Genomic DNA, 22,841 nt, shown 5'->3' with positions numbered 1-22,841 from the left:
AATCAACGTATCAAAAAAATTCAAAATATATAAAAATAAATTTAATTTTTAATAAAAAAAATATGTGAAACAGTTCCTAAATCAAGCACTCAATGACTAAATTATTGATGAGTTTCAATAATAATTAACTCAGTTTTGTCATTACTTTTCTTGCATTAATCAAATGAAAATTAATATAGTGTAGAAGAAAGAATTTAAAGGATTGTACTGATTCTATCATCACAGCACTTTTTTTAAAAAAAGACATTTAAATATCTTGATTTTTAATTTACCATAAAGAAAAAAAAAGATAGCTGAAAATTGCTAAAAACAAATGTATTAAAAAAGGTTGAAATTGCGAAGAAGGCGGTAACAGGTTGCTGTCATCATGCAGATGCAGTGGGCCCGCCTAATACTCCAATTTGTCAGTTGGCGTGGCAAGTGATTAGTCAGCAGTGAAAGATGACTTGAAAGGCTCACAGCCCTTCCCAGCGTGATTGACCCATGACCCACCTAACCCCTTTACTTCACCGTGCCTTGCATTGTAGGATAAAATACCTCACATTTGTCTGCCGCTTTCTGATTATAAACTGTCCCGTAAAAGAACTTGTGAATCGGTGGATCAACTAGTGAGTCAGCAAGTGCAGTAAATTCAGACCATTTATTATTTTATTAAAATAATAATATTATTTTTATTTTATTTTATTTTTATTCTGACCCATTTAGGTTTCATTCATGGCTATAAAAGAAAACGTGGTGTGATTCGTGTGAAGCAAGGTTTTAGTCGGAGATCCGGAGAGATCAATTAATTTTATTTTTAAGATAATATTGTTTTGATTTAATATTTTTTAAAAAAAATTAAAAAGTTAGATCGTCCAACTATTTGACTCATTTTTGCATTTAAAAGTCTCGTATGTTTAATTATACAAGTATTTTTATCCATACTTGGAATAAAATTACAGACAATGATATATTATATTTACTAATGAATATATAGATGGAATAAAACGGATAATTTTTTTTTATATACTTTATCCGTCTGTAAATCTATGGATATATTTATTATCGACGGACTCACTGACAATTCATAAATTACCGACGAGAGTTTTTTTGATAGACTGTTTTTATCTTTAAGTTCATCGGTAACGTACGTATCGGCATACTGCTAGTGTAAATACCGATAAAAATTCTTGTCGGTAGAACTATTAAATCTAGTAGCGTAAATAACCAATAAACCCATTAGCTTTGATTAATACAAAGAAACCATAGCTTTTCGGACATGTTCATGCTATTGAGTTATTTGTTCACAAAAGGTAGAATCGTAGTGCTAGGAATGCACATAGAGTGTGTTTGGTATTGCGGTAGTTGTTGTGGTTTAAAAAAAGTTGGTTTATAAAAAGTACTTTTAGTTGTGGTTGGTTTGAAAAAATAGATGTTTGGTTAAAACTGTGGTTGAAATTGAGGTTGAAGAAAAAGTAGTTTAATGTGTTTGGTTAAAAATATTTTTGAAATTGAGGTTATAAAATAATTTAAAAAAATATAAATTAATATTGATGGTTTTTAATTTAAATATTATGGATTTAACTATTGCGGTAACATTATGAAATAAATCATACTTTATATAAAAAAAATTTATTGTTCTATTAAACTATCTACAATTCCATTACGTACAAAATTTATCTGACAATAACAACAGTTTCCATAATTTTTTAGCGTGTAATAAAATTAGATAAAATATTATCATGTATAAAATTCACGCTAAACTATTTTTTAAAAAAAAAAATTAACAAAAAAAAACTTAACACACTAAAAAAAAAAGAAAAAAGAAAAAAAAAACCGCAGTGCAAGTGAACAGTGCAAGAGAATTGCACTGTTCACTATTTTTAACATGAACAGTGTAATTTCTTGCACTGTTCATGAACAGTGCATCATTTTGCACTGTTCATGTTAATTGCACTGTTCATTGAACAGTGCAATCACGTGAACAGTGCAAAAAAAGCAAGCAATTCTTGCTTTGCAAAAACTGCGTTTCCAACTCAGAAAAAAGATGGGATCCAGTGAACAGTATACTGCTTTTTTTTGTAATCAAACGGCTGCAACTGCGTTTTAAAAAAAACACAGCTACAGCTGCAGAGCGAAACGGGCTCATAATGTGGTTAATTTTCAAGTTTTATCATTCCATATATTCTAGTTATCGAAATGCAATTTGGCCCTGATAATGACCTTCATAACAATTGACGAGTCACACATTCGATAGTTTTTTTCACATGCTAATGCTCGAATAATTAATGGATACCTGATCAACGTTGTCGTCAAACTAACATAAACCAGATCTCAAACAGCTGTCTGTGCATGTAATCCGGCCGCTGCAGGACCAATTAAAGACACAAATAAAAGATGTCAGAAAATGAAGGCAAATCAAATTGAAACAATGCCACTAGCATCTCAATCTAAGACGTTCACAACTTCAGTTGAAATAATCAACATTTTTATGTTGTCTGGAGCAAGAAAGCATAGGATCCAAAACTAGACTTGTGGACCTCCTTTATTTCTCTTTTTCTTTCACTCAGGTGGCCAGCTCTTCCATAATTTCTCATTAAATCTTATCGATAAACTGAACTTTATCTTGAGTCTTAATATATATATATATATATATATATATATATATATATATATATACTTTTAATTATTTAATAACGATTTCGTGTTGTAGATCAACTTATTAAGGCTTGCATGAGTGGGTGTGACATCCTGTTTGTTTTTGCGTTTTAAAAACGTTTTTGAAAAAGTTTGAAATTTTTTATTTTTTATTTGTTTTAAATTAATATTTTTTTGGTGTTTTTAGATTATTTTAATGCGCTAATATCAAAAATAATTTTTTAAAATTAAAAATATATATATTTTAATTTATTTCTGAATAAAATATATTTTAAAAATATAAATAAATTTCAGATTGAATATGCATTGAAATCCAACTTTATCTTTTTAAATTTAATCTGAAATGACCTGAATAACAACTATTTATAAAATATTCAACGGTGAACAGAAATCCATGCTCGGAAAATGAGAGGCTGGGCGGCTGTTGACGGAAGACTCGCAGGCTGTTTAACTTTGAAGAGGGACTCGTAGGCGAGAGGAAGCTGCACGATGACAAAGCAGCCCACCTCGTTTTTGGCGGCCACAAATTGACAAAATGGCCACTGTTATAGTTAGAATGAGTCCACCTTCACTAATCTGTCATCACGAGCAGCAATTAATCTAGCGTACTAGACATTATTATACGCTTCAACGCCATCATGTCGAGAAAATAAAGGCAAAAAATAATATTACTCTAAAATATTATTTTAATACATGCTACATAAAATTTCACTATTTATCAATTGGTATAATTACTTGAAATTTTAGGATAAAAAATTTGTTTATAAATGTTTTTTTATTTATCTAATAAAAAAAATACCAAGTTGGACTCCTTTTAATTAGCACGAGACAATTCACTTAATTGACAATTGATAGCGTGAGAAATTCAGTGACAGCCTTTTTTGTCAAGTTGCGAAAGGAGACGTATACAGGTAAGACGCCATCATATTAATTAGTTGTATAATTAAACAATATTTAGCTGCTTAATTTATTAACAAATGATAGAGCAAAAAACAACAACAAACGGCAGAGAAAAGACAAACGAGGAAAAAAAAATCATATGCCGATATTATAAAAATAAAATTCCATTGGAGAGACAAGGAAAAGGAAATGAAGAGAAAAGAGACAGAAAAGTATGCTGCCCGGTTGTTTCTGGTCCAGGTTCGGCCTGTTATTGGTGTGTCTAGTGCCGGGTAATGACTTCTTTTTTTAAGTATTTTTTATTTAAAAAATATATTAAAATAATTTTTATTTAGAAAATATATCAAGATGTTATTAAATTGGATTGAATTATTGTACTTTTTAATCATAATAAAGGTATTATTTAATATTCATATTGCTCCTCTTGCCATAACATGATTTGACATCCACAATGATTTCCCTCTCTCAATAAACAGCATCTTCTTCTTCTAGTTTTTTGTTAACATGTCATTAAAATTATTAAGCATAGCTAGCTACCATGTTGTTTTATTAGTCATTTGTTTATTTTTATATTTTAAATGTGTTTTTTAAAAATAATTTAATTTTTTTACTTTAAATTAATATATTTTAGTATTTTTAAATTATTTTAATATGTTGATGTCAAAAATAATTTTTTTTTAAATAAAAAAATAATATTTTAATATATTTTCAAGAAAAAATACTTTAAAAAAAAACACTACAAACACTCTAAAAAAAATTAATTGATTATTTTTTTTTATTTTTTTTAGTTTAACGTGGGTGTCCGGGCCAGCTTGCGCGCACCTCGACTAATCCCACGGGTCCTGAAGTTAACGACCATGTAAGCCTCCAGTGGCTATCATATGAGCAACCACAGGGCTCAAACTTGAGACCACAGAGAGAGCAAACCTCTTAATCCCAAAATTAATTAATTATTGAAAGTAAAAGTACGTGCATATAGACACCTTGCTAGCTTGGGTGCTGAGACGTTGGATTAATTAACTAATTTTATATAGATTTCGATTGGTTTTATTCCTCATGCACTGAACCAGGGCTACTTCACATTGATTCATTAATATATATATAAATTGAAAATTTTCCATCAGTACTTTCTCATGTGTTATATATATATATATATATATATATATATATATATATATAGAAGAAAGGATATGTCTTGGGAAATAAATAATTAATTAATACACTAGTTACTATAAAAAGATAAGAAAACGATGTCGTAAATAAGTTCTCTTTGTCCATCTTATCACCTTGCCTATAATTGCCCATAAGATGAGTCATCATTCAACCACAACAAAATTTCATAGTAAAAAAGCAATTTGACTTTTACCCAAAATATATTAATTAGTCCATCAAGGTTGAATCTTAGTGTAGAAGATCGAAGTTAAGAAAAATCTATCTCTTTTTGGTACTTTAACTAGTTGTATCCCTCACGTATGGGATTTACGACACGTGTTGACGTCGCGATTAAATTATCATTTAAAAAAATAAATAAAATTTTAATTTTAAACAAAAAAAATATTATAAAAATAAATATTTATAACCCGATGATGACTTACAGAGCAACAATCTTGACGTCAATTCCATCCCTTGTTTAGCAAGAAAATACGAAATTGAAAAAAGAATCCCATTGGTTCTTCAAGTTCTTCAAAGAACTAGAAAACCACCATGGCATATTTAAAATTATATCGGTTCCCTTCATCCAATATCGGGAAGATGATTGATTTTTCACATGGGTGAGGGATCTTGATCTGTGAATTTCTGGGTAGCTCCTGCCACCCATATTGACCTAATCGCAGCAGGCGATCTTGATTGGAGATAAAGAAGCTATAAATATGACTGAGACGATAACATAATCTGATGAGAAGAAAGACAGTCCACGGGTTTCCTTTGTTCTGCGACAAACCAGAGGCGTATTAATTTGTTTGTTTTCTTGTCCTTGTCTTCAATGGCAGAGACCGGCACACCTAGCATGCATGTGGCACGTGCCTCTCTTGTCAATTTATTATGCTTCTTTGGTGCAGGCCTGCGCAGTTGAGGTCAGGTGTTCTTTGGCTCTAAGGTTCTCATGCATCATGGAGTGGCTTGAATTTGAATGAAATCAAGTGGGTCGCATTTTTTAGATTTCAAGTTGAAGATCTCGTGCTTGAATATTCATGTCTGTTTGTAATTGTAGTAGTTTTTTTTTTTAATTATGTAAAAATTATTTTTAAGATTAGCATATTAAAATAATTTAAAAATATAAAAAAATAATTTTTATTAAAAAAATTTAAATTTTAAGAGAACGTAAAAGTTAAAAGGAATTCGAGGTAATTTTTGGTTTTATCATGTTTGTTTTAATTGAGTATGAGAGAGAAGCGGAAGAAAGAATTCCTTTTCTTCTAATTCAAGATTAAATTGAATTAGAAGTTGCTTGATTTATGAAAAAGAACAGCATCAAATAGATCTTGAAGACGAGGAAGGCAAATTCTTGTTGAGCTCCAAGCTCGTTTCAATGAATAAAAAAAATGATTGATTAAAGAATTAAGTGATAAAACACACAAATATAATATATAAGTTATTAATCTAGAAAGATTAATACATTTTTTCATTAAGCTAAATCAATATAAAGAATGTATCTTTAATATAATTCAGGAGAAAAAAATTAGTCTCGATGGGTTGATGCGCACAATAGTATAAAAATGCTCCTTACCATCGACAAAAAATTATTATTATTTCGTTTTCTTATAAAAAATGAAATCGTTAGCATCCTTCTGTTGAAAAAAAAAAAAAACAAAATATAATGTATTTTTCACTTTATTATACAGTGCAACATAGGGGTGAGAAAAAATGATCAAAAAATCGATTAAATTGAGAAAAATAACAAAAAATAACAAAAAAAACCAAACCATAAAAAAAACAATTAAACCGATTAGAATTTTAAAAAACCAACCGGTTCAGTTTTATAAGCCTGGAACCGAAAAAACCAAACTGAACTCAAACCGAAAAAAACTCGAGCCAAACTAGAAAAAACCAAGCCAAAACCAAAAAAACCAAGTCAAACCGATTTGAACAGGTTTTTGTTCTAAAAAATCAAACCAGACCGAAATTGGTCAGTTTGAACCAATTTCAGTTTTTTAAATAAAAAATCAATTTAGTTATTTGTTTTTTATAAAAACCAAATCGAACCGAAAATAATCACCCCTAAAAACTATTAATAAAAGAAAGCAGAGCAGGATGGTGGTCCCACCAGCTATTACAAAATTCGAAGGATAAATAAAAAAGATTATGAAGTTATTTAATTAAAGAAATAGATAATTATTTATATAAATAATTAAAACTTAAGTTATTAATAATAACTAAAAAAAATTAAAAGATAGATATAATTAATATATTTACTCATATGATATTTAACCGGTCTGTTTTTAATTATTTAATGATGAGAAATCTATTTATAGTAGAATTAAAGCTGTAATTTATAGAATTTATCTAGATATTATAAAATTGTGGGACCAATTTTATCATGGGTTCATGTGCCACACCATGCTCGAGTACTTGAGTTCCCTACCCGTTTATTTTGTACTTATTGCGCGCTCTCGGGGGCCATGTTCATGTGCGCTCAGCCTTATTTGAGCCTAGAAGGAAAAGATCTCGATGATGCTACATTCGAGACCTGACATGAAATGCTTAGATGATAATATGTTTATGTATCAAATTAACAGTTTTTTTAAAAAATAAAATTCTGACGAGTCAAATAAATTTTTTTGATAAAAATTAATATAAATTTTAATCTGATTATAAACTAAATTAAAATTTTACGAGTATATCTTAATTGATAAGGACCACTCAAAATTGGAATTATATCTAAATTAGGTTTGAAAGTTAATGTTTTGACTTTTTTTTATTTTTCTTGTTATATTCTAATTCCTTTTCAAGTTAAGTTAGAATTTTATTTAATTCAGATTTTAATTAGTTATGCTGGTTTAATCTGATCGTATGCGGAACAATATTTAAGATTTTATCAATTCAAATTTTTATCCATAATTTAGCTGCGATTTTAGAGTTTATGGAGCTCTAGCATTTTTAGAGTTTGCGATTCTTCCATACCCTATATCAAGATTATATTCTGAATTTAGACCAGATAAAAACAAGTTATGAATTTAAAATTCTTAATTGAATTAATAAAATGGTTGACATTGTAGTTACATCATTGGTGTAGCATGATGGATCCATATATAATTTTTTAATATGGATAAATATAATTGCATAACACTATTTCCGATTCTATATATATATATATATATATATTTGGAATAGCTCATGTATCCGTTAATCTTGACATGTTCTATAAATTCCATTCAAATTCTGGTTGAAATGTTTCAGTTCTCTTCTGGTAGTTCCATTCTGATCAAAAAATGTTTTTTTAAAAAATATTATCTAGTTTTACAGTATAAATCATATCTTTTAATCCAACTGTTGGTTCATGTTGAAATTTTATGAGGAATCTTCTGATATATTGTTATCTTTCATGTTAAAATTTTAGGGTAATCAGAGTTTAGAAATACCTTGCGAGATTATTGATGATATTTTCATAATTTTGTTCAAATTCATAATTTTTTTTTGAAATGTTATTTTTTGTGTCATTTTTTTTTTCCATCATTTAACAATAAGTTTATTGAGAAGTGAGTTTTATAATTTATTTTGATTTGTTTTATTTGGAGTTATTATGATCTTATGATCCGGGTTATGAATTTTGATGGTTAATCCAAGTGGATCAAGGTCTATCCAATATATTATCGTCTCAATATTTTTTTAAAAAAATATGTCATCTTGAATTATTTTTTAGTTAAACTATATTTTTATCTGTTGTCCAGATTGTCTTTGGACTCATCGAGTCGAACGATAAATATTTTACTTGTGTTTGAGATTTGAAGTATATAATCTCAAGCTAGTTTATTATTGGATTTGAATTGAGATTATATTTATTGAATATATAAAAACATTAATTTGATTATATTCTTTTAATGAAATTTTTTTATAAAACATTTAAAAAAACATATTGTAACGTGAAAATAAACACTTAGTATGCATGCATACTACTGAAAAGAAGAAGAAGAAGAAGAAAAAAGAAACACTAGTGTTAATTATAAAATGTCAATCCCCATCACTTATTGCGTAAATCAATCAACAGACAAGTAGCTCGCAAATCGTGTGCCAAAAAGCAATATACTTTTACTCAGATTGATCCTATCAAATATTTTGCTAGAATGTTTTTCGTTGGAGCCCAGGTTTTAGATTTTTCTCATTGATACGTGACATACAGCTCTGAAAATGTGAAGATGGTGACAAAGTTTTTTCGCAGATTTCGTAGGCAGAACACATGTCTATGATCTTAGCATGGCCCCCCATCAGAAACACAAAAAAGAAAGTAACATGGCTCGAGTCTACGAGCTAGAATTATTGCAGCCTGTTTTTGGCCTATGAATTATGATGTGTCAATGATCATAGCTCGACTGGTGTGTAGCTCGCTTGAGATCTTCTGGTGACTTTGGTGAAAGTGTAGTTGAACACATCTAGTTTCACCATGTGAAGTATTGATTGAAGATCATTTTTTGCTCTTATTTTCACAAGTTTGGTTGCTTGCTATTGCATTGTTGTCACGATCAATTTCTATATTTTGAAATTTTCCTCTCTAAGCCATTTATGTTGATAGGACCAACGACGGTGAAATGTGCTAATTCATCATTACTGCAAATTATTGCATTGAATGCTAGAGTATAGGCTGAAGAGGACCACAAATCATGAAGGGCAAGCATGCCATTGCCAGCCAATTTGAATAAATTGAAATTAATGGTGCTGAGCTTCTAATTATTTCGAGTTTTTATGATCGCTAGCTGCCCAATAGTACTGGGATCAGCTAGCCATTGAGGATTTATTTTGTTGATGCATCAGTTTTTCATCTTCTTATACCTAAGGAGGAAGGTGATCAGCCTCTCTTATGCTTCCATTATTTTTTCCTTTCTCTTAAAAAAGTGATGGTTGGTGTGAAAAATGATGTCTTAATTTCACAAAGAAATGGAAGAATATGAGCTAATTCATCCAAATTTAGAGGATTAATTGATTAAGATTTATAAATAAGGAAGGATTAGAGGGATCCTTCTTAATTTCCTATCTTAATTTCTTACCAAATCCTTTTTTTTTTCCAATTCCTTTCGTCTTATCCACCAATTCTTCCAATCCCTAGCTCGTAATAAATATTGATGCGACTCCTTGAAATCACTTGAAAATAAAGGTGAGAATGGTTGTTGTTACGTATGTATTCATTAATAAATGAAATTTGCCGCTGCCGTGAAACGAGTACTCCAGTTCACGTGGATAATTTCCAGCCTTATTAAAAGATGGAGTTATATCCTTGAGGGAAGTGGGTCGCGTGTGCCATTAAAATGTTGATCCAGCATATTTCAATGGCGAAAAAGTTTTTGAAAACCCACCGAGAAAGGAGGTCGAGGAAGGACCTCACCAGCCGTTGAATGAGACAAAATGATTGAATCGACTCTATAATAGTTAAGTGTTTCAGCACTCATCAACTTTCTCACACACAGGAACAGACGTTCATCGACAGTGATGCAATTAGAGCTGCAAATCAGCCAGCAAATTGACGTGAACCAACCTAATTTTGATGATATTAAAATATATTTGGACAGTTTCCATCTTCCACGTTTGCCTGCTTATGCTAATGAAATCCTATCGATAAACGAATATATAGAAGAAAGGGATCAACAAACTCAGAAAAAGAAAGCAATTCTTGTATGGTCTAACACGGTTCCTTGTAAAATTCTACTAGCAAATTAATCTAGGCCAATAGAGAAGCTGGCCGATGGATATCATTATAGGGACGTCGTCTCTGTTCCTTCATGAACTTGAAAGATGGAACTCTAGGTTTTATCTAGCAGTCAAACCTCTACAAGAAGCTACGTGCCATTCGTATCTAGAAAACGCCATTGTATTTGGATTTAACTACAAATTGCTGCAAACACCTGTCAAGCTTTACTTTTAGTTTGAAGTGGATGTTATGGATTTAATATTCTTGTGAACGGGAATTCGTCAAGTCATCACACGCATGCCAAATTACCAACGGTTTGAGGTGACCCAGATGTAATTAGGAGCAAGTACGATCATGTTTTATTATAGATTGTCAGGATTACAAGTTGACAATGGCACTAAAAGTTGCTTGGTGCAAATTTTCCAATTCACATGTGGACTTTTGAGTGCTAATTTGCACATAATCCTGAATGCTACCTAATTAACTAGTACATACCTTATCTTCGTTGTTAAAGATAGGTTATCGATTGACTATTCAATCACCTCGAATATATATCAGCTAAACTGTGCTCATCGATAATGAAGCCGAAAATGGTGATAACAACATCTACTTACCAGTTCAATGTTGAATTGTGTGTACCAATTCTCAATTTCAATCACGAGACAGAAGAAATAATTTATTGTATTTACCGACAGATTTTCTTCTCATTATTTATACTCACAGCCCATCAACACTAATTTTCTCGCGGGCTCATGACCGGCAATTCTCCGTCGAAAAAACTCTTGGGTGATTTATGATCTATCAATGTATTTATTGGTGATAATTTTATTAATAAATTTACTAAAGATAAAAGCATGTGCAGAAAATTTTACATGTTCGATTCTGTCAGTATTTCCATCAATAAATATAATATATTATCATCAACAGAAAAACAATATGTAATTCTAATGATTATTTTTTTTATTGGTCAACTAGTGCAACCCAAGACTCGGCCTCTTTGTCGGGTCAACATCTGGACCGAGTTTGATAACTATGCTTGGATGACCACAACTGCTTCAACTCATCAATTTACGGACGAAAACAAACTTCTATTTTCTGACCCGAACAATTAGGATCAAGTATGATTGTAGATAAAAACATGAATTTTGATCTCATACATATCCTCGATGACAAGTTGTAAATCGTGAGTATCGTTGGCCAATAAAAATAAAAAGCAGCAAATTATGATTGAATTTATTTATATCTAACTCAAAACGCACGTTCTTTTACAATTATAGTCTTAAGTATCTTAATTCCAATTGTCATTAACAAGTAAAAATCCTGACTGCAACGCTGTTCTAATTCAACTTCGGTGGCTCGTTATTTCAGTCGAGTTTCAGGCAATCAGCCAAACCACCAACTTAGGACTTGAAAGATTCCGGGCAGCGATAGCCAATAGACGAATTAACCTGGGCTAGGTCACCATTTCTCCCAAAATCTCCGAGAAGATTTTGAGGCCCCTAGCAGATAGCTTTCCGAGAGAGAAATGGAGTGAATATCCCACGGCAAGCTTACGCCTAACTTCTGAGGTACGTTTTGATCAAACATGACGTTCCATTTTCGTGTCACAAAGTCTCATTTTCTCATCAGAAATTATCAAGAGTGGAAATGATGAACGAAGTGGTGTTTTCCCACTTTCGTCAAAAGTTTCTGCGTAAATATAAAGGATGCACATTGACAAACAATCATTTCGTACACTTACAAGATGCTGCTCAATGATCTAACCAAAGATTATATACAAGTCGGCAAAAGTTTGTGCACCTACAAAATCTATCATCGTGGGTTAGTGTTTCAGAGTTAGACAATAACATTGACTGTTATCACCCCTCACCCACCTGCCAAGAGTAATTAACATCTACTTCTGGGTTTTAACTCTAGCATCACCCTAACCTCGCTCCAAACCTTCAGCATCCAAAGGGTGAATCTTAATGCTTCAACATTCAATTCATCGTAGGAGCTTTGACAAATATTTGAAAACTTGTGATGTGATTGGCATGTTTCTATGTAAAGTTCAAGTAATTAAGAATTGTTTGCAAAATGCAGTGCCCAGATACTAGTTAGATTCTGACCAGACAAGTTGAAGATGGTGGTAATCAATTCTTAATTTGGTTGAAAGAGAAATTCTCTTCGGGCTGCCTCTGCCAGAAATAATTTGCAGCTTCGATCCACCCTGGCTGGACCAAGAACTTGTTGTGCTTCAAGGCCCAATGTGACTTTTCAGTCCCAGAATCTTTTGAGACCACATGAGTTACCGAGGGATCAAGTTCTGTTGAGCATGTAGCTCCCAAATACATTTACTATCCTTGCTCATAAAATAATCCTTTTTTTCTCTTTATTTTTCTTTTCTAATGGAATATTTCACTTTGGCCTCACTCCATCTCATGTTATTTATTTAAAGTGCAAGATGTAACATAAGAGAACAATATTTTCATTTCTCTCTTACTGTATAGTTGTATAGTGTGTGTATTCTTGACAAATTTATATAATTAATTAACATGAAACTTATTGATAGATTTTGCTAATATAATGATTTATAATTTTCTTATCAGCTTTTTTTTTTTGCTGAAATAACATTATTTCTCAGATTTGCTTATATAAATAATTGAAAGTATTAGAAATCACAAAGAAATGGAAGAATATGAGCTAATTCATCCAAATTTAGAGGATTAAGATTTATAAATAAGGAAGGATTAGAGGGATTCTTCTTAATTTCCTATCTTAATTTCTTATCAAATTCTTTTTTTTTTTCATTTCTTTTCGTCTTATCCACCAATTCCTCCAATCCCTAGCTCGTAATAAATATTGATGCGACTCCTTGAAATCACTTGAAAATAAAGGTGAGAATGGTTGTTGTTACGTATGTATTGATTAATAAATGAAATTTGCCGCTGCCGTGAAACGAGTACTCCAGTTCACGTGGATAATTTCCAGCCTTATTAAAGATGGAGTTATATCCTTGAAGGAAGTGGGTCGCGTGTGCCATTAAAATGTTGATCCATCATTAATATCTCTTGTTCAAGGACTTCCCTATGAAAACTACCTCACCTAAACATTTATTAATGAATCACGCTGGTTGAATTTGATGATCTGCGAACGTTTTTCAAGTCTTTTTTGTGAATTTGCGCAAGGAATTTGCATGGTGTTGCAAGCTAATTTGGTTATTAATAGCGATAATAACATAAAACTATTTGAAAGGCCTCATGTTTGGATTGAAATAATCTCTTGACAAACATAATTTCAATGGCGAACAAGTTTTAGAAAACCCACCAAGAGAGGAGGTCGAGGAAGGACCTCACCAGCCGTTGAATGAGACAAAATGATTGAATCGACTCTATAGTACTGAATAGTTAAGTGTTTCAGCACTCATCAACTTTCTCACACAGAGGAACAGACGTCCATCAACAGTGATGCAATTAGAGCTGCAAATCAGCCAGCAAATTGACGTGAACCAACCTTTTGATGATATTAAATATATTTGGAAAGTTGCCATCTTCCACGTTTGCCTGTTTATGCAAATGAAATCCTATCGATAAACGAATATATAGAAGAAAGGGATCAACAAACTCAGAAAAAGAAACCAATTCTAGCAGTCAAACCTCTACAAGAAGCAACGTGCCATTCGTATCTAGAAAACTCCATTGTATTTGGATTTAACTACAAACAGCTGCAAACACCTGTCATGCTTTGCTTTTAGTTTGAAGTGGATGTTATGGATTTAATATTCTTGTGAACGGGAATTCGTCAAGTCATCACACGCATGCCAAATTACCAACGGTTTGAGGTGACCCAGATGTAATTAGGAGCAAGTACGATCATGTTTTATTATAGATTGTCAGGATTACAAGTTGACAATGGCACTAAAAGTTGCTTGGTGCAAATTTTCCAATTCACATGTGGACTTTTGAGTACTAATTTGCACATAGTCCTGAATGCTACCTAATTAACTAGTACTTACCCTATCTTCGTTGTTAGAGATAGGTTATCGATTGGCTATTTGAATCACCTCGACTATATATCAGCTAAACTGTGCTCATCGATAATGAAGCCGAAAATGGTGATAACAACATCTACTTACCAGTTCAATGTTGAATTGTGTGTACCAATTCTCAATTTCAATCACAAGACGGAAGAAATAATTTATTGTATTTACCGACAGATTTTCTTCTCATTATTTATACTCACAACCCATCGTCACTAATTTTCTCGCGGGCTCATGAACGGCAATACTATGTGGAAAAAACTATTGGGTGATTTGTGATTTGTCGGTCTGTTTATTTGTAATAATTTTACTGATGAATTTATTAAAAGTGAAAGCATGTACAGATAATTTTACTTGTTCTATTTTGTTAGTATTTTCATTGATAAATATAACATATTATCAATAGAAAAATAATATGTAATTCCATTGATGATTTTTTTTTCATTGGTCAACCCGTGTAACCCAGGACCCGGCCCCTTGGCCGGGTCAACCCTCGATCCGAGTTTGATAATTATGCTCGGATGATCACAATTGCTTCAACTCATCAATCTACGGACAAAGACAAACTTTTATTTTCCAACCCGAACTATTAGGATCATACCTCATACATATCCTCGATGACAAGTTGTAAATCGTGAGTATCGCCAGCCAATAAAAATAAAGAACAACAAATTACGATTGATCAATCTATTTATATTTAACCCAAGACGCATGTTTTTTTACAATTATAATTCTCTCAGTATATACCAATAAAATATTTTCATTGATATTTACCGATATATATTGTGAGAACATATGCAGTTGGAAAAACTCACTACAATCTACAAACAAAAATATTCTGTCAATCTTGCCTTTTACATTTGCCAATTTTCTAGTAATATTTATGCTAGCAGGTAAGAATAGTGATTATATTAATGGATAACAACTTAAACCTAAAATAGCTTAATTATTGGATTATGGTTTTATTTTAATCCATAACATTATTTTCTTATTACTCTTACCCAATGTATGATTAACTGTTCATATTAATAATATGTTACTTTCTAGTCAATGTATTAGTGCTACTAACAAGAGTAATTAAGATCTATGGAAATCAATCATCTAGGTAGTGGTAAGAGCTTGGGACCAAGAGGTTTGCTCCCTCTGTGGTCTTAGGTTCGAGCCCTGTGGTTGCTCATATGATGGCCACTGGAAGCTTATATGATCGTTAACTTCAGGGCCCGTGGGATTAGTCGAGGTGCGCGCAAGCTGGCCCGGAAACCCACGTTAAACTAAAAAAAAAAATCTATGGAAATCAAGCCATGGTATAAGTCGAGTTGCATACATGTTGACCTGAATATCCATGTTAATAAAAAAAAATCTCTATAAATCTCTGATTATGGTTGTAAGTCTTTAACACTGTTCTTTTGTTTTCAAATATACCCTCACGTACATAAGTTCTAATGCCATTTGTCAATTTCCTTAGGTTAGACAAAATTAACGACTTCACGATACCATGTATTTGCCCACCATATTGTTATTTCAGGTTTCAATTTAGGATCTCTTAGAAAAATTAAATATAAAGGTGTCGGCAAATTAGTGGAGACATTAAACCTCGGAAGACAACAAATCTTGATAATACTCGGTTAATCGATGAATTGGATATTCTTAATGCAATATATCATATTTATCTTTGATTTATGAAGAGTCTAATCCTCCTATAAGACTCGCTTAATTCCAATTGTCATTAACAAGTAAAAATCCTGACTGCAACGCTGTTCTAATTCAACTTCGGTGGCTCGTTATTTCAGTCGAGTTTCAGGCAATCAGCCAAACCACCAACTTAGGACTTGAAAGATTCCGGGCAGCGATAGCCAATAGACGAATTAACCTGGGCTAGTTCACCAGTTCTCCCAAAATCTCCGAGAAGATTTTGAGGCCCCTAGCAGATAGCTTTCCGAGAGAGAAATGGAGTGAATATCCCACGGCAAGCTTACGCCTAACTTCTGAGGTACGTTTTGATCAAACATGACGTTCCATTTTCGTGTCACAAAGTCTCATTTTCTCATCGGAAATTATCAGAGTGTAAATGATGAACGAAGTGGTGTTTTCCCACTTTCGTCAAAAGTTTCTGCGTAAATGTAAAGGATGCACGTTGACAAACAATCATTTCGTACACTTACAAGATGCTGCTCAATGATCTAACCAAAGATTATATACAAGTCGGCAAAAGTTTGTGCACCTACAAAATCTATCATCGTGGGTTAGTGTTTCAGAGTTAGACAATAACATTGACTGTTATCACCCCTCACCCACCTGCCAAGAGTAATTAACATCTACTTCTGGGTTTTAACTCTAGCATCACCCTAACCTCGCTCCAAACCTTCAGCATCCAAAGGGTGAATCTTAATGCTTCAACATTCAATTCATCGTAGGAGCTTTGACAAATATTTGAAAACTTGTGATGTGATTGGCATGTTTCTATGTAAAGTTCAAGTAATTATGAAGTGTTTGCAAAATGCAGTGCCCAGATACTAGTTAGATTCTGACCAGACAAGTTGAAGATGGTGGTAATCAATTCTTAATTTGGTTGACAGCGAAATTCTCTTCGGGCTGCCTCTGCCAAAAATAATTGGCAGCTTCGATCCACCCTGGCTGGACCAAGAACTTATTGTGCTTCAAGGCCCAATGTGACTTCTCAGTCCCAGAATCTTTTGAGACCACATGAGTTACCGAGGGATCAAGTTCTGTTGAGCATGTAGCTCCCAACTGCTCAGCCATCCTCCAAAGGTGGTGATTATCAGCCTGCGATTGGGTAGGGAAAACTCTGCTGAATACAATTTTGCATCCCTTCAGGACATCCTTGCGAACCGTTTTGAGCACCTGCAGGGCAAGAGAGAGAATGTGATCCTGATGATGCACAAACCTGATACCAAAAGGCTGCGTATCTAATGTTGGAGTCCGTGTCAAAAACAAAAACAAGAAAATTGTTTTGAATTTGTAAAAAAGCGTGACCAGTTGGAAACACAAAATAGTTCCAGTACGACGATTTAAAGTAAAAAATATGAATGCATGCATACAACAAATACAAGATGGCTTTTTCAATGGCCTAGATCTACAATTAATCTACCTAGGAAATAGAGGATGAAAAGAAAGGAATACTGACATCTACTAAAAGGCTGACAAAACTCAGTTTAGTACTGGACGAGAACCAATTGATTAGTAGCACAATCTTATAGAGCAAAAGTCGTCCATATATCCTGAAGATATCCATTACATGAGCATGTATTCCAAACTTGATGCAGATACAGGTTCCCTCAAATTGGGAAGCAAGACAACAAAGAAAAATGCGCTCAACAAGACCAATTTTCATTAGCCTTTTTACCTGTCTCACATCTCTGCCGTCCATATTTTCTTCCAATTCCTGCAACAAGGTTCCCTATCAATAACACTTTGAAAAGAAACAAGCAATAAGAATTTTATTAAGAAAAACAAGGGATAAAATGATATACCTCAAAAAAGATCTGGTGAATTTTCCGTAGAACCTTAAGAATGGATGCAAGTGCACCTTCAGACTCGCTCTCGTCAGTCTTCTGCTCCGAAAGGGATTTGCAATTAAATCCAAATTGATGACAGCTTGATGCAAAAAAGTGATATCTTTCCATCAATATCAAGTTGTCTTTATGCTTCATCCAAGCCTAAATTGATTAAAACTAATCATGTTCAGAAACATACAGCCAAAATTCAAATGACAGCTCTTCAATTTTAATTACAAAGGCAACTCTCCAATTAATATTAGCCACATGAACTCACATTTTCTGTATCGTCAAGGATTAGAACAGCACTTTCTTGCCCCAAGACCACATCAAGACCCTTTTGATGTCTTTGGGTTCCATCATCACGTGAAATGACTTTAGCATTAAAGTATTCTCTTCCAGGGTCAAGTAGTTTGGCCATTTCCAACGCATACGCCCGATCACCCATAGTGTATATATACATCTCAAACATCTGACTTGCTTCTTTGAGAAACGTACGCACAAAAGGCCTCAACTTAGTCATCATTTGCATGGAGCTCAACATAAAGAGACTGCCTTTTGAAACATCTATTCATTTGGCATGAATACAAATTCAGTAAAATGCACTGACTTTCAAAAGAGGAAAGCATATTCAGCCAAATTTGTCTAAAAAAGAGATGGCCAAGTTACAAGCATAAGATATGAAAACAAAGAATGCATATTCAACCAAATTTGTCCAAAAATGAGATGGCCAAGTTACAAGCATAAGATATGAAAACAAAAATTAATAACGCACAATGGTGAAAGTAAATAAAAAAAATGGCTAAAAACAAAGTAATGAGCACTCTAATTATTTCAAGGACAGCATGGACATGAAAAACCGTTTTTCAAGTGGCAATATTCCATTATCTATCTTACATCTCATAAAGGAATGGCAAAAGTATATCTACAATAATATCCCCAACAGGAAAACACTATTTTTAAAAGGAGACTCTTTGTCACGTTACAATTAAATTAAATGTAATGACTATAAAATTTCCCTCTGACACAATTTTAGCCATCAGGAGAATTCAGAAACTTGTTGACAGAGACACAATCGAAGGCATAATCAATTATAATAATATATATTCAACATCTACAAATTCAAAGTGGATACATACAGAAATTACAAAAAAGCTTGACATAAGCCACTGTGGCCCCATGGATATTGATTTCTGGACATGTGGTCTCAGTTGTCATTGGCTCATCATAAACGGCTTTGGATAGGTTTAGCTGGTCAAAGTTCCAATCTCACCACAATTTTTGGTACTGTGATTAGCAGCCCATGCACAGCAAAGGTTACCCTCTCGATTCAATGAGTAAAGGAATGGAATTTTATGGATCTTGTACCTGTTCCTTTTTTTTTGGACATTTGAAAAGATTGAAATTTTTAGGACCCTGCTAAGACCTTATATTATAAAGGCATGATAAATTGCATGTGATAAGACCTTATATTATGAGACCTTTCATCTGCTTGACTTGCATTAGAAGGGCATCTTCATTTAAAGACCCCTTATATTAAATCATCTTCTAAAGACACAAAGAAAATTATCTTCTTCTACAGCACCACCTTCTCCAATTTTCTTGCATATTTTTTTCTTATTTGATAAAAGAAAAAAATCTTATTTCAGAGATTAATAGATAAACATGATAGGCAAGGCAAGGCAAGGCATCATGAGCCTGCCAATGACATGAAGCATCTGTTAGAGAAACTCCACGTAGAACCCCTGCAGCTTTGCTCCTTAGTGCGGTTAAAAAACAATTCTATCTTACAAACGGATACCTCTAGTAGAGAAATATGGAAACACTCCAGAGTTCCCCCTTCATCCAAAGACTCCATACTCCCATTTACATTAAACAAGTCCACAAATGTTCATGGTCCCTCCCTTACCATAACCCTAGTAATATATCAATCGCATGCTCTCCATTTTCCATAGACTACCAAAAGCTCATCCAAAACTACAAACAACCTACTCTACATATCACAGAGCATTGGACAAGACATAAGGCAACGATTCAGTCTCTCCCAGCTAACTTGTTCTACTCTTGATTCTTTTCAGTCTCCCCCTTTCTAAAGGAGCTCATAAACATTAAGAGTTCCTAACTTGTTCTACTCTTGATTCTTTTCAGTCTCCCCCTTTCTAAAAGAGCTCATAAACATTAAGAGTTCCTAAGATTAGTTACTATGCAACCAAGGGAAAAAATTCAATAATCAGGTAACAGAAAAAACCTTGCAGTGAATCCGTTTGACCGTTTAGATATTCCTCGTCTAAGGTCATATGCATAAGCTGGGTAGAATTAAGCAGTGTATGATCTAGATCAAGAATCAAGTAGAGTTTCTTATGACGTAACAAATTCTTCATATCAGTGTTGCGCAATCGAACAATTTCATCATTACCAAGCCTTAATCCCTGCAAGAGCAACTTTTATAATCCCAATGAGAATGTAATAGAGAAAAATTCCAGATAACAAATGGGCAGTTATAATATTATGAAAACTCTCCCAGCTACGTCAAGGATGGATAGTATTCAAAGAACAAGAACTTGAAGATTCTAGATGTTACTTTCAGTATTTCAACTAATGTGCACCTTGTGTATATACCCAAATGTCACACCAGATTCCCCATCCAGCAATTGCCCACAGACAATACACATAGTTCCAAATGATCCTGGATGTGTGCATATTTCCTTGCTGATTGACGCCTCTGCATGAAATAGGTTAAAAGTCATGATGCCTCTTTATAATAATAGGCTAAGCACAATAAAATGGTTGTAAAATGAAATTGAAACTCAAAGCAAAAACAGACATTTATGCCAACTTTTTTTACCTTATCATTTGAGCTTGGAGAAGAAAATGAGAGACAAGAAAATGCTAGCAAACATGTGAATATGGTTTCATCTTTATCAGAAATTTTATACCAAAAAAACATAAGCTATCCGGATTTCAGTACAAGAAAAGAAACTAAAATAAAATTGAAGCCACATCTATGCAGAGACTTCCTTCTCCTATATATACTGTGATTTTGTGTCTGTGTGAGCAAAAATAAACATGCTCTATTCCTATTCATAATTCTGATTGCATACAAGAACAATTCTCCAGTGAAATATTAGTGCAAGTTCACGATTTACATTTAATTTTTCAAGCAATTAGGATAACAAAAAATTAAATCAACCCTTACTAGAAAAGCTGAAAACAGCTCCACAAGTTGTTGATATATAATATTGAAAACTTGCTACTATTCCCAAAGAAAAACAATTAGTTCTGATTACTGGGCCTGAGAATTCCAGGTCCAACAAACAAACAAAAACTTTACCTGAGTTGTGCTTTAGAGACGCAAAAGAAGTAGTTCCCCCGTCATCCTCCACAATTTCCACAGTCTCCACCTTAGACCTTTTTACCCTGTGTATCATCAATTAATATAAATCAAATTAATTAAGAAATTACAACTAAATCCAGCTTCAGTTAATTTGGAAATAAACCCTAAAAAGCCACGAACAAAGCATAAAAGTGTTGTTTCCTTTCTAAACCCTAAAAACTCCAAAATGGCTTACCTCTTGCTTTGAAAGTCGGAGTCATCATCTTCTTCAGCTTCTTTATCTTGATCTGGTGATGAGGAGGCAGCAGAGTCAGAATGGCGTTCATTGGGAGCTTCGTCATCACTAGCCGAAGAGGCAGAGGATTTGGAATCAAGCTCCGTGTCAAGAAAAGCAGCGAAATCATCACTACTAGAAGAGTGAACTGGAGAATCCGTTACCAGACTCATCTGCTTAAGTATATAAATAACAAATTTAATTAATAATATTATTATTAGCCAAAACCAAACTCTAAGTAGATATAATAAAATTAAGGAACATTGATAAAAATAAATTAATGAAAATGTGGAAACTGAAAAAAAAAAAAAAAAGCATTATCTAGTTCAGTACCAACTTGAAAAAAAAACAGCTTGCAGTGAATCTATTGTTCACTAATTCAAATCACCATTTTTTCCTCACCAGCACAAGTTTCCTTCTTTTCTAAAAATTCCAAATTACATTTAGAAACCACTCAACTTAATCATGAAAATAAAACCAAATAATCAATCATAATACAAAAACACGGTGATCATTCACAATACCAACTCTAGAGCATCCAACCTGAAAACAAAAAGTTCCAGAACCAACTCCAATACTTCCAGCTTAAAAAAAACAGTTCCATTGATCAACCATGACAGTTTATCTACACTGACAAAATGCCTAAATTCCCCAGATTTTATTTGGCTGAAATTAATGCAATCAAGAAAGTCTTTAAGAACACTTATGAGATCAAGATGAATGGGACTAAGGTAAAATACTGTGCTGTTAGATTTTGCAATATCCCAATGAATATAAATTGGATTTTACAGCAATCCTTTTTTTATTAATGAAAAGGTCTCATTGATAAAAAAGGAACGGGTAGGAGATGTCATGGACCAAACATCACTGTACCTAGATCCTAAATTGCAACAGAAAATCCCTAAATTTTGTGAACATGCCATTAAAAATAAAACCCTAAATGTCATCATGTCACTCAATTAAGTAGATAAAAAACGGAATACAGAGATACCATAGATCAAGTAGTATCAACTCATGTATACACACACACACACACACACACACACACACACAATAAAACAAGGGCTTTAAGCCTTTAACAAAACAAACTGAAAATCTATGTGTAGAAACTGTGTGTTGAAACCTGTGGAGAGAATAAGAAATGAGAGGTTAACTTGCCTGAAATTGAATGTAATAAAAGCTTCTATTGAAGGTCAGTACTCAGTTGGAGTTGATTAGGAAGAAGCAGCAGATTGGGCGAAAGGAAGCGGGGAAGACGGGATGAGAGGAATTTTGGCTTCCGTTCTGCGTGCTTTGGGAATTAAATAATAGCCGTTATATAGCCA

General features: G+C 32.9%; 1 protein-coding gene across 3 annotated transcripts; it reads right to left on the bottom strand.

Moving 5' to 3' along the window:
• Positions 1-11,559: 11,559 nt before the first annotated feature.
• On the bottom strand, positions 11,560-22,841 carry LOC7489451 (RNA polymerase II C-terminal domain phosphatase-like 4). Of its 3 annotated transcripts, none has more exons than XM_052448962.1 (10): positions 22,675-22,841; positions 21,478-21,689; positions 21,240-21,325; positions 20,515-20,630; positions 20,157-20,337; positions 18,186-18,475; positions 17,885-18,070; positions 17,758-17,796; positions 16,923-17,255; positions 11,560-12,064 (listed from the first exon to the last, which is right to left on the bottom strand). In XM_052448962.1, exons 2-9 carry the CDS (start codon positions 21,687-21,689, stop codon positions 16,947-16,949), a joined length of 1,419 nt encoding a protein of 472 aa, XP_052304922.1. In that variant the 5' UTR covers positions 22,675-22,841; the 3' UTR covers positions 11,560-12,064; positions 16,923-16,946. The 3 variants fall into 3 exon arrangements, 2 of the variants coding, with proteins under 2 accessions (XP_052304922.1, XP_002324547.4); XR_002979058.2 differs by lacking the exon at positions 11,560-12,064 and adding an exon at positions 17,539-17,632 and having other exon boundaries at positions 17,106-17,255; XM_002324511.4 differs by lacking the exon at positions 11,560-12,064 and having other exon boundaries at positions 16,542-17,255.

Source organism: Populus trichocarpa, chromosome 18, assembly GCF_000002775.5.
Source record: "Populus trichocarpa isolate Nisqually-1 chromosome 18, P.trichocarpa_v4.1, whole genome shotgun sequence".
NCBI classification, from domain to species: Eukaryota; Viridiplantae; Streptophyta; class Magnoliopsida; order Malpighiales; family Salicaceae; genus Populus; species Populus trichocarpa.
Note: the sequence above shows the minus strand (reverse complement) of the source record. Positions and strands in the feature narration are given on the sequence as shown.

What these genes read in the sequence shown, in the direction of transcription:
- LOC7489451 (XM_052448962.1), bottom strand. Translation starts at nt 21,689, where the DNA reads ATGAGTCTGGTAACGGATTCTCCAGTTCACTCTTCTAGTAGTGATGAT. An exon ending in TCAAACGGATTCACTGCAAG is followed by an intron (nt 18,476 to 20,156) that starts GTTTTTTCTGTT and finishes CCAAATGAATAG; the next exon opens with ATGTTTCAAAAGGCAGTCTC. An exon ending in TCCTTGACGATACAGAAAAT is followed by an intron (nt 18,071 to 18,185) that starts GTGAGTTCATGT and finishes TAATCAATTTAG; the next exon opens with GCTTGGATGAAGCATAAAGA.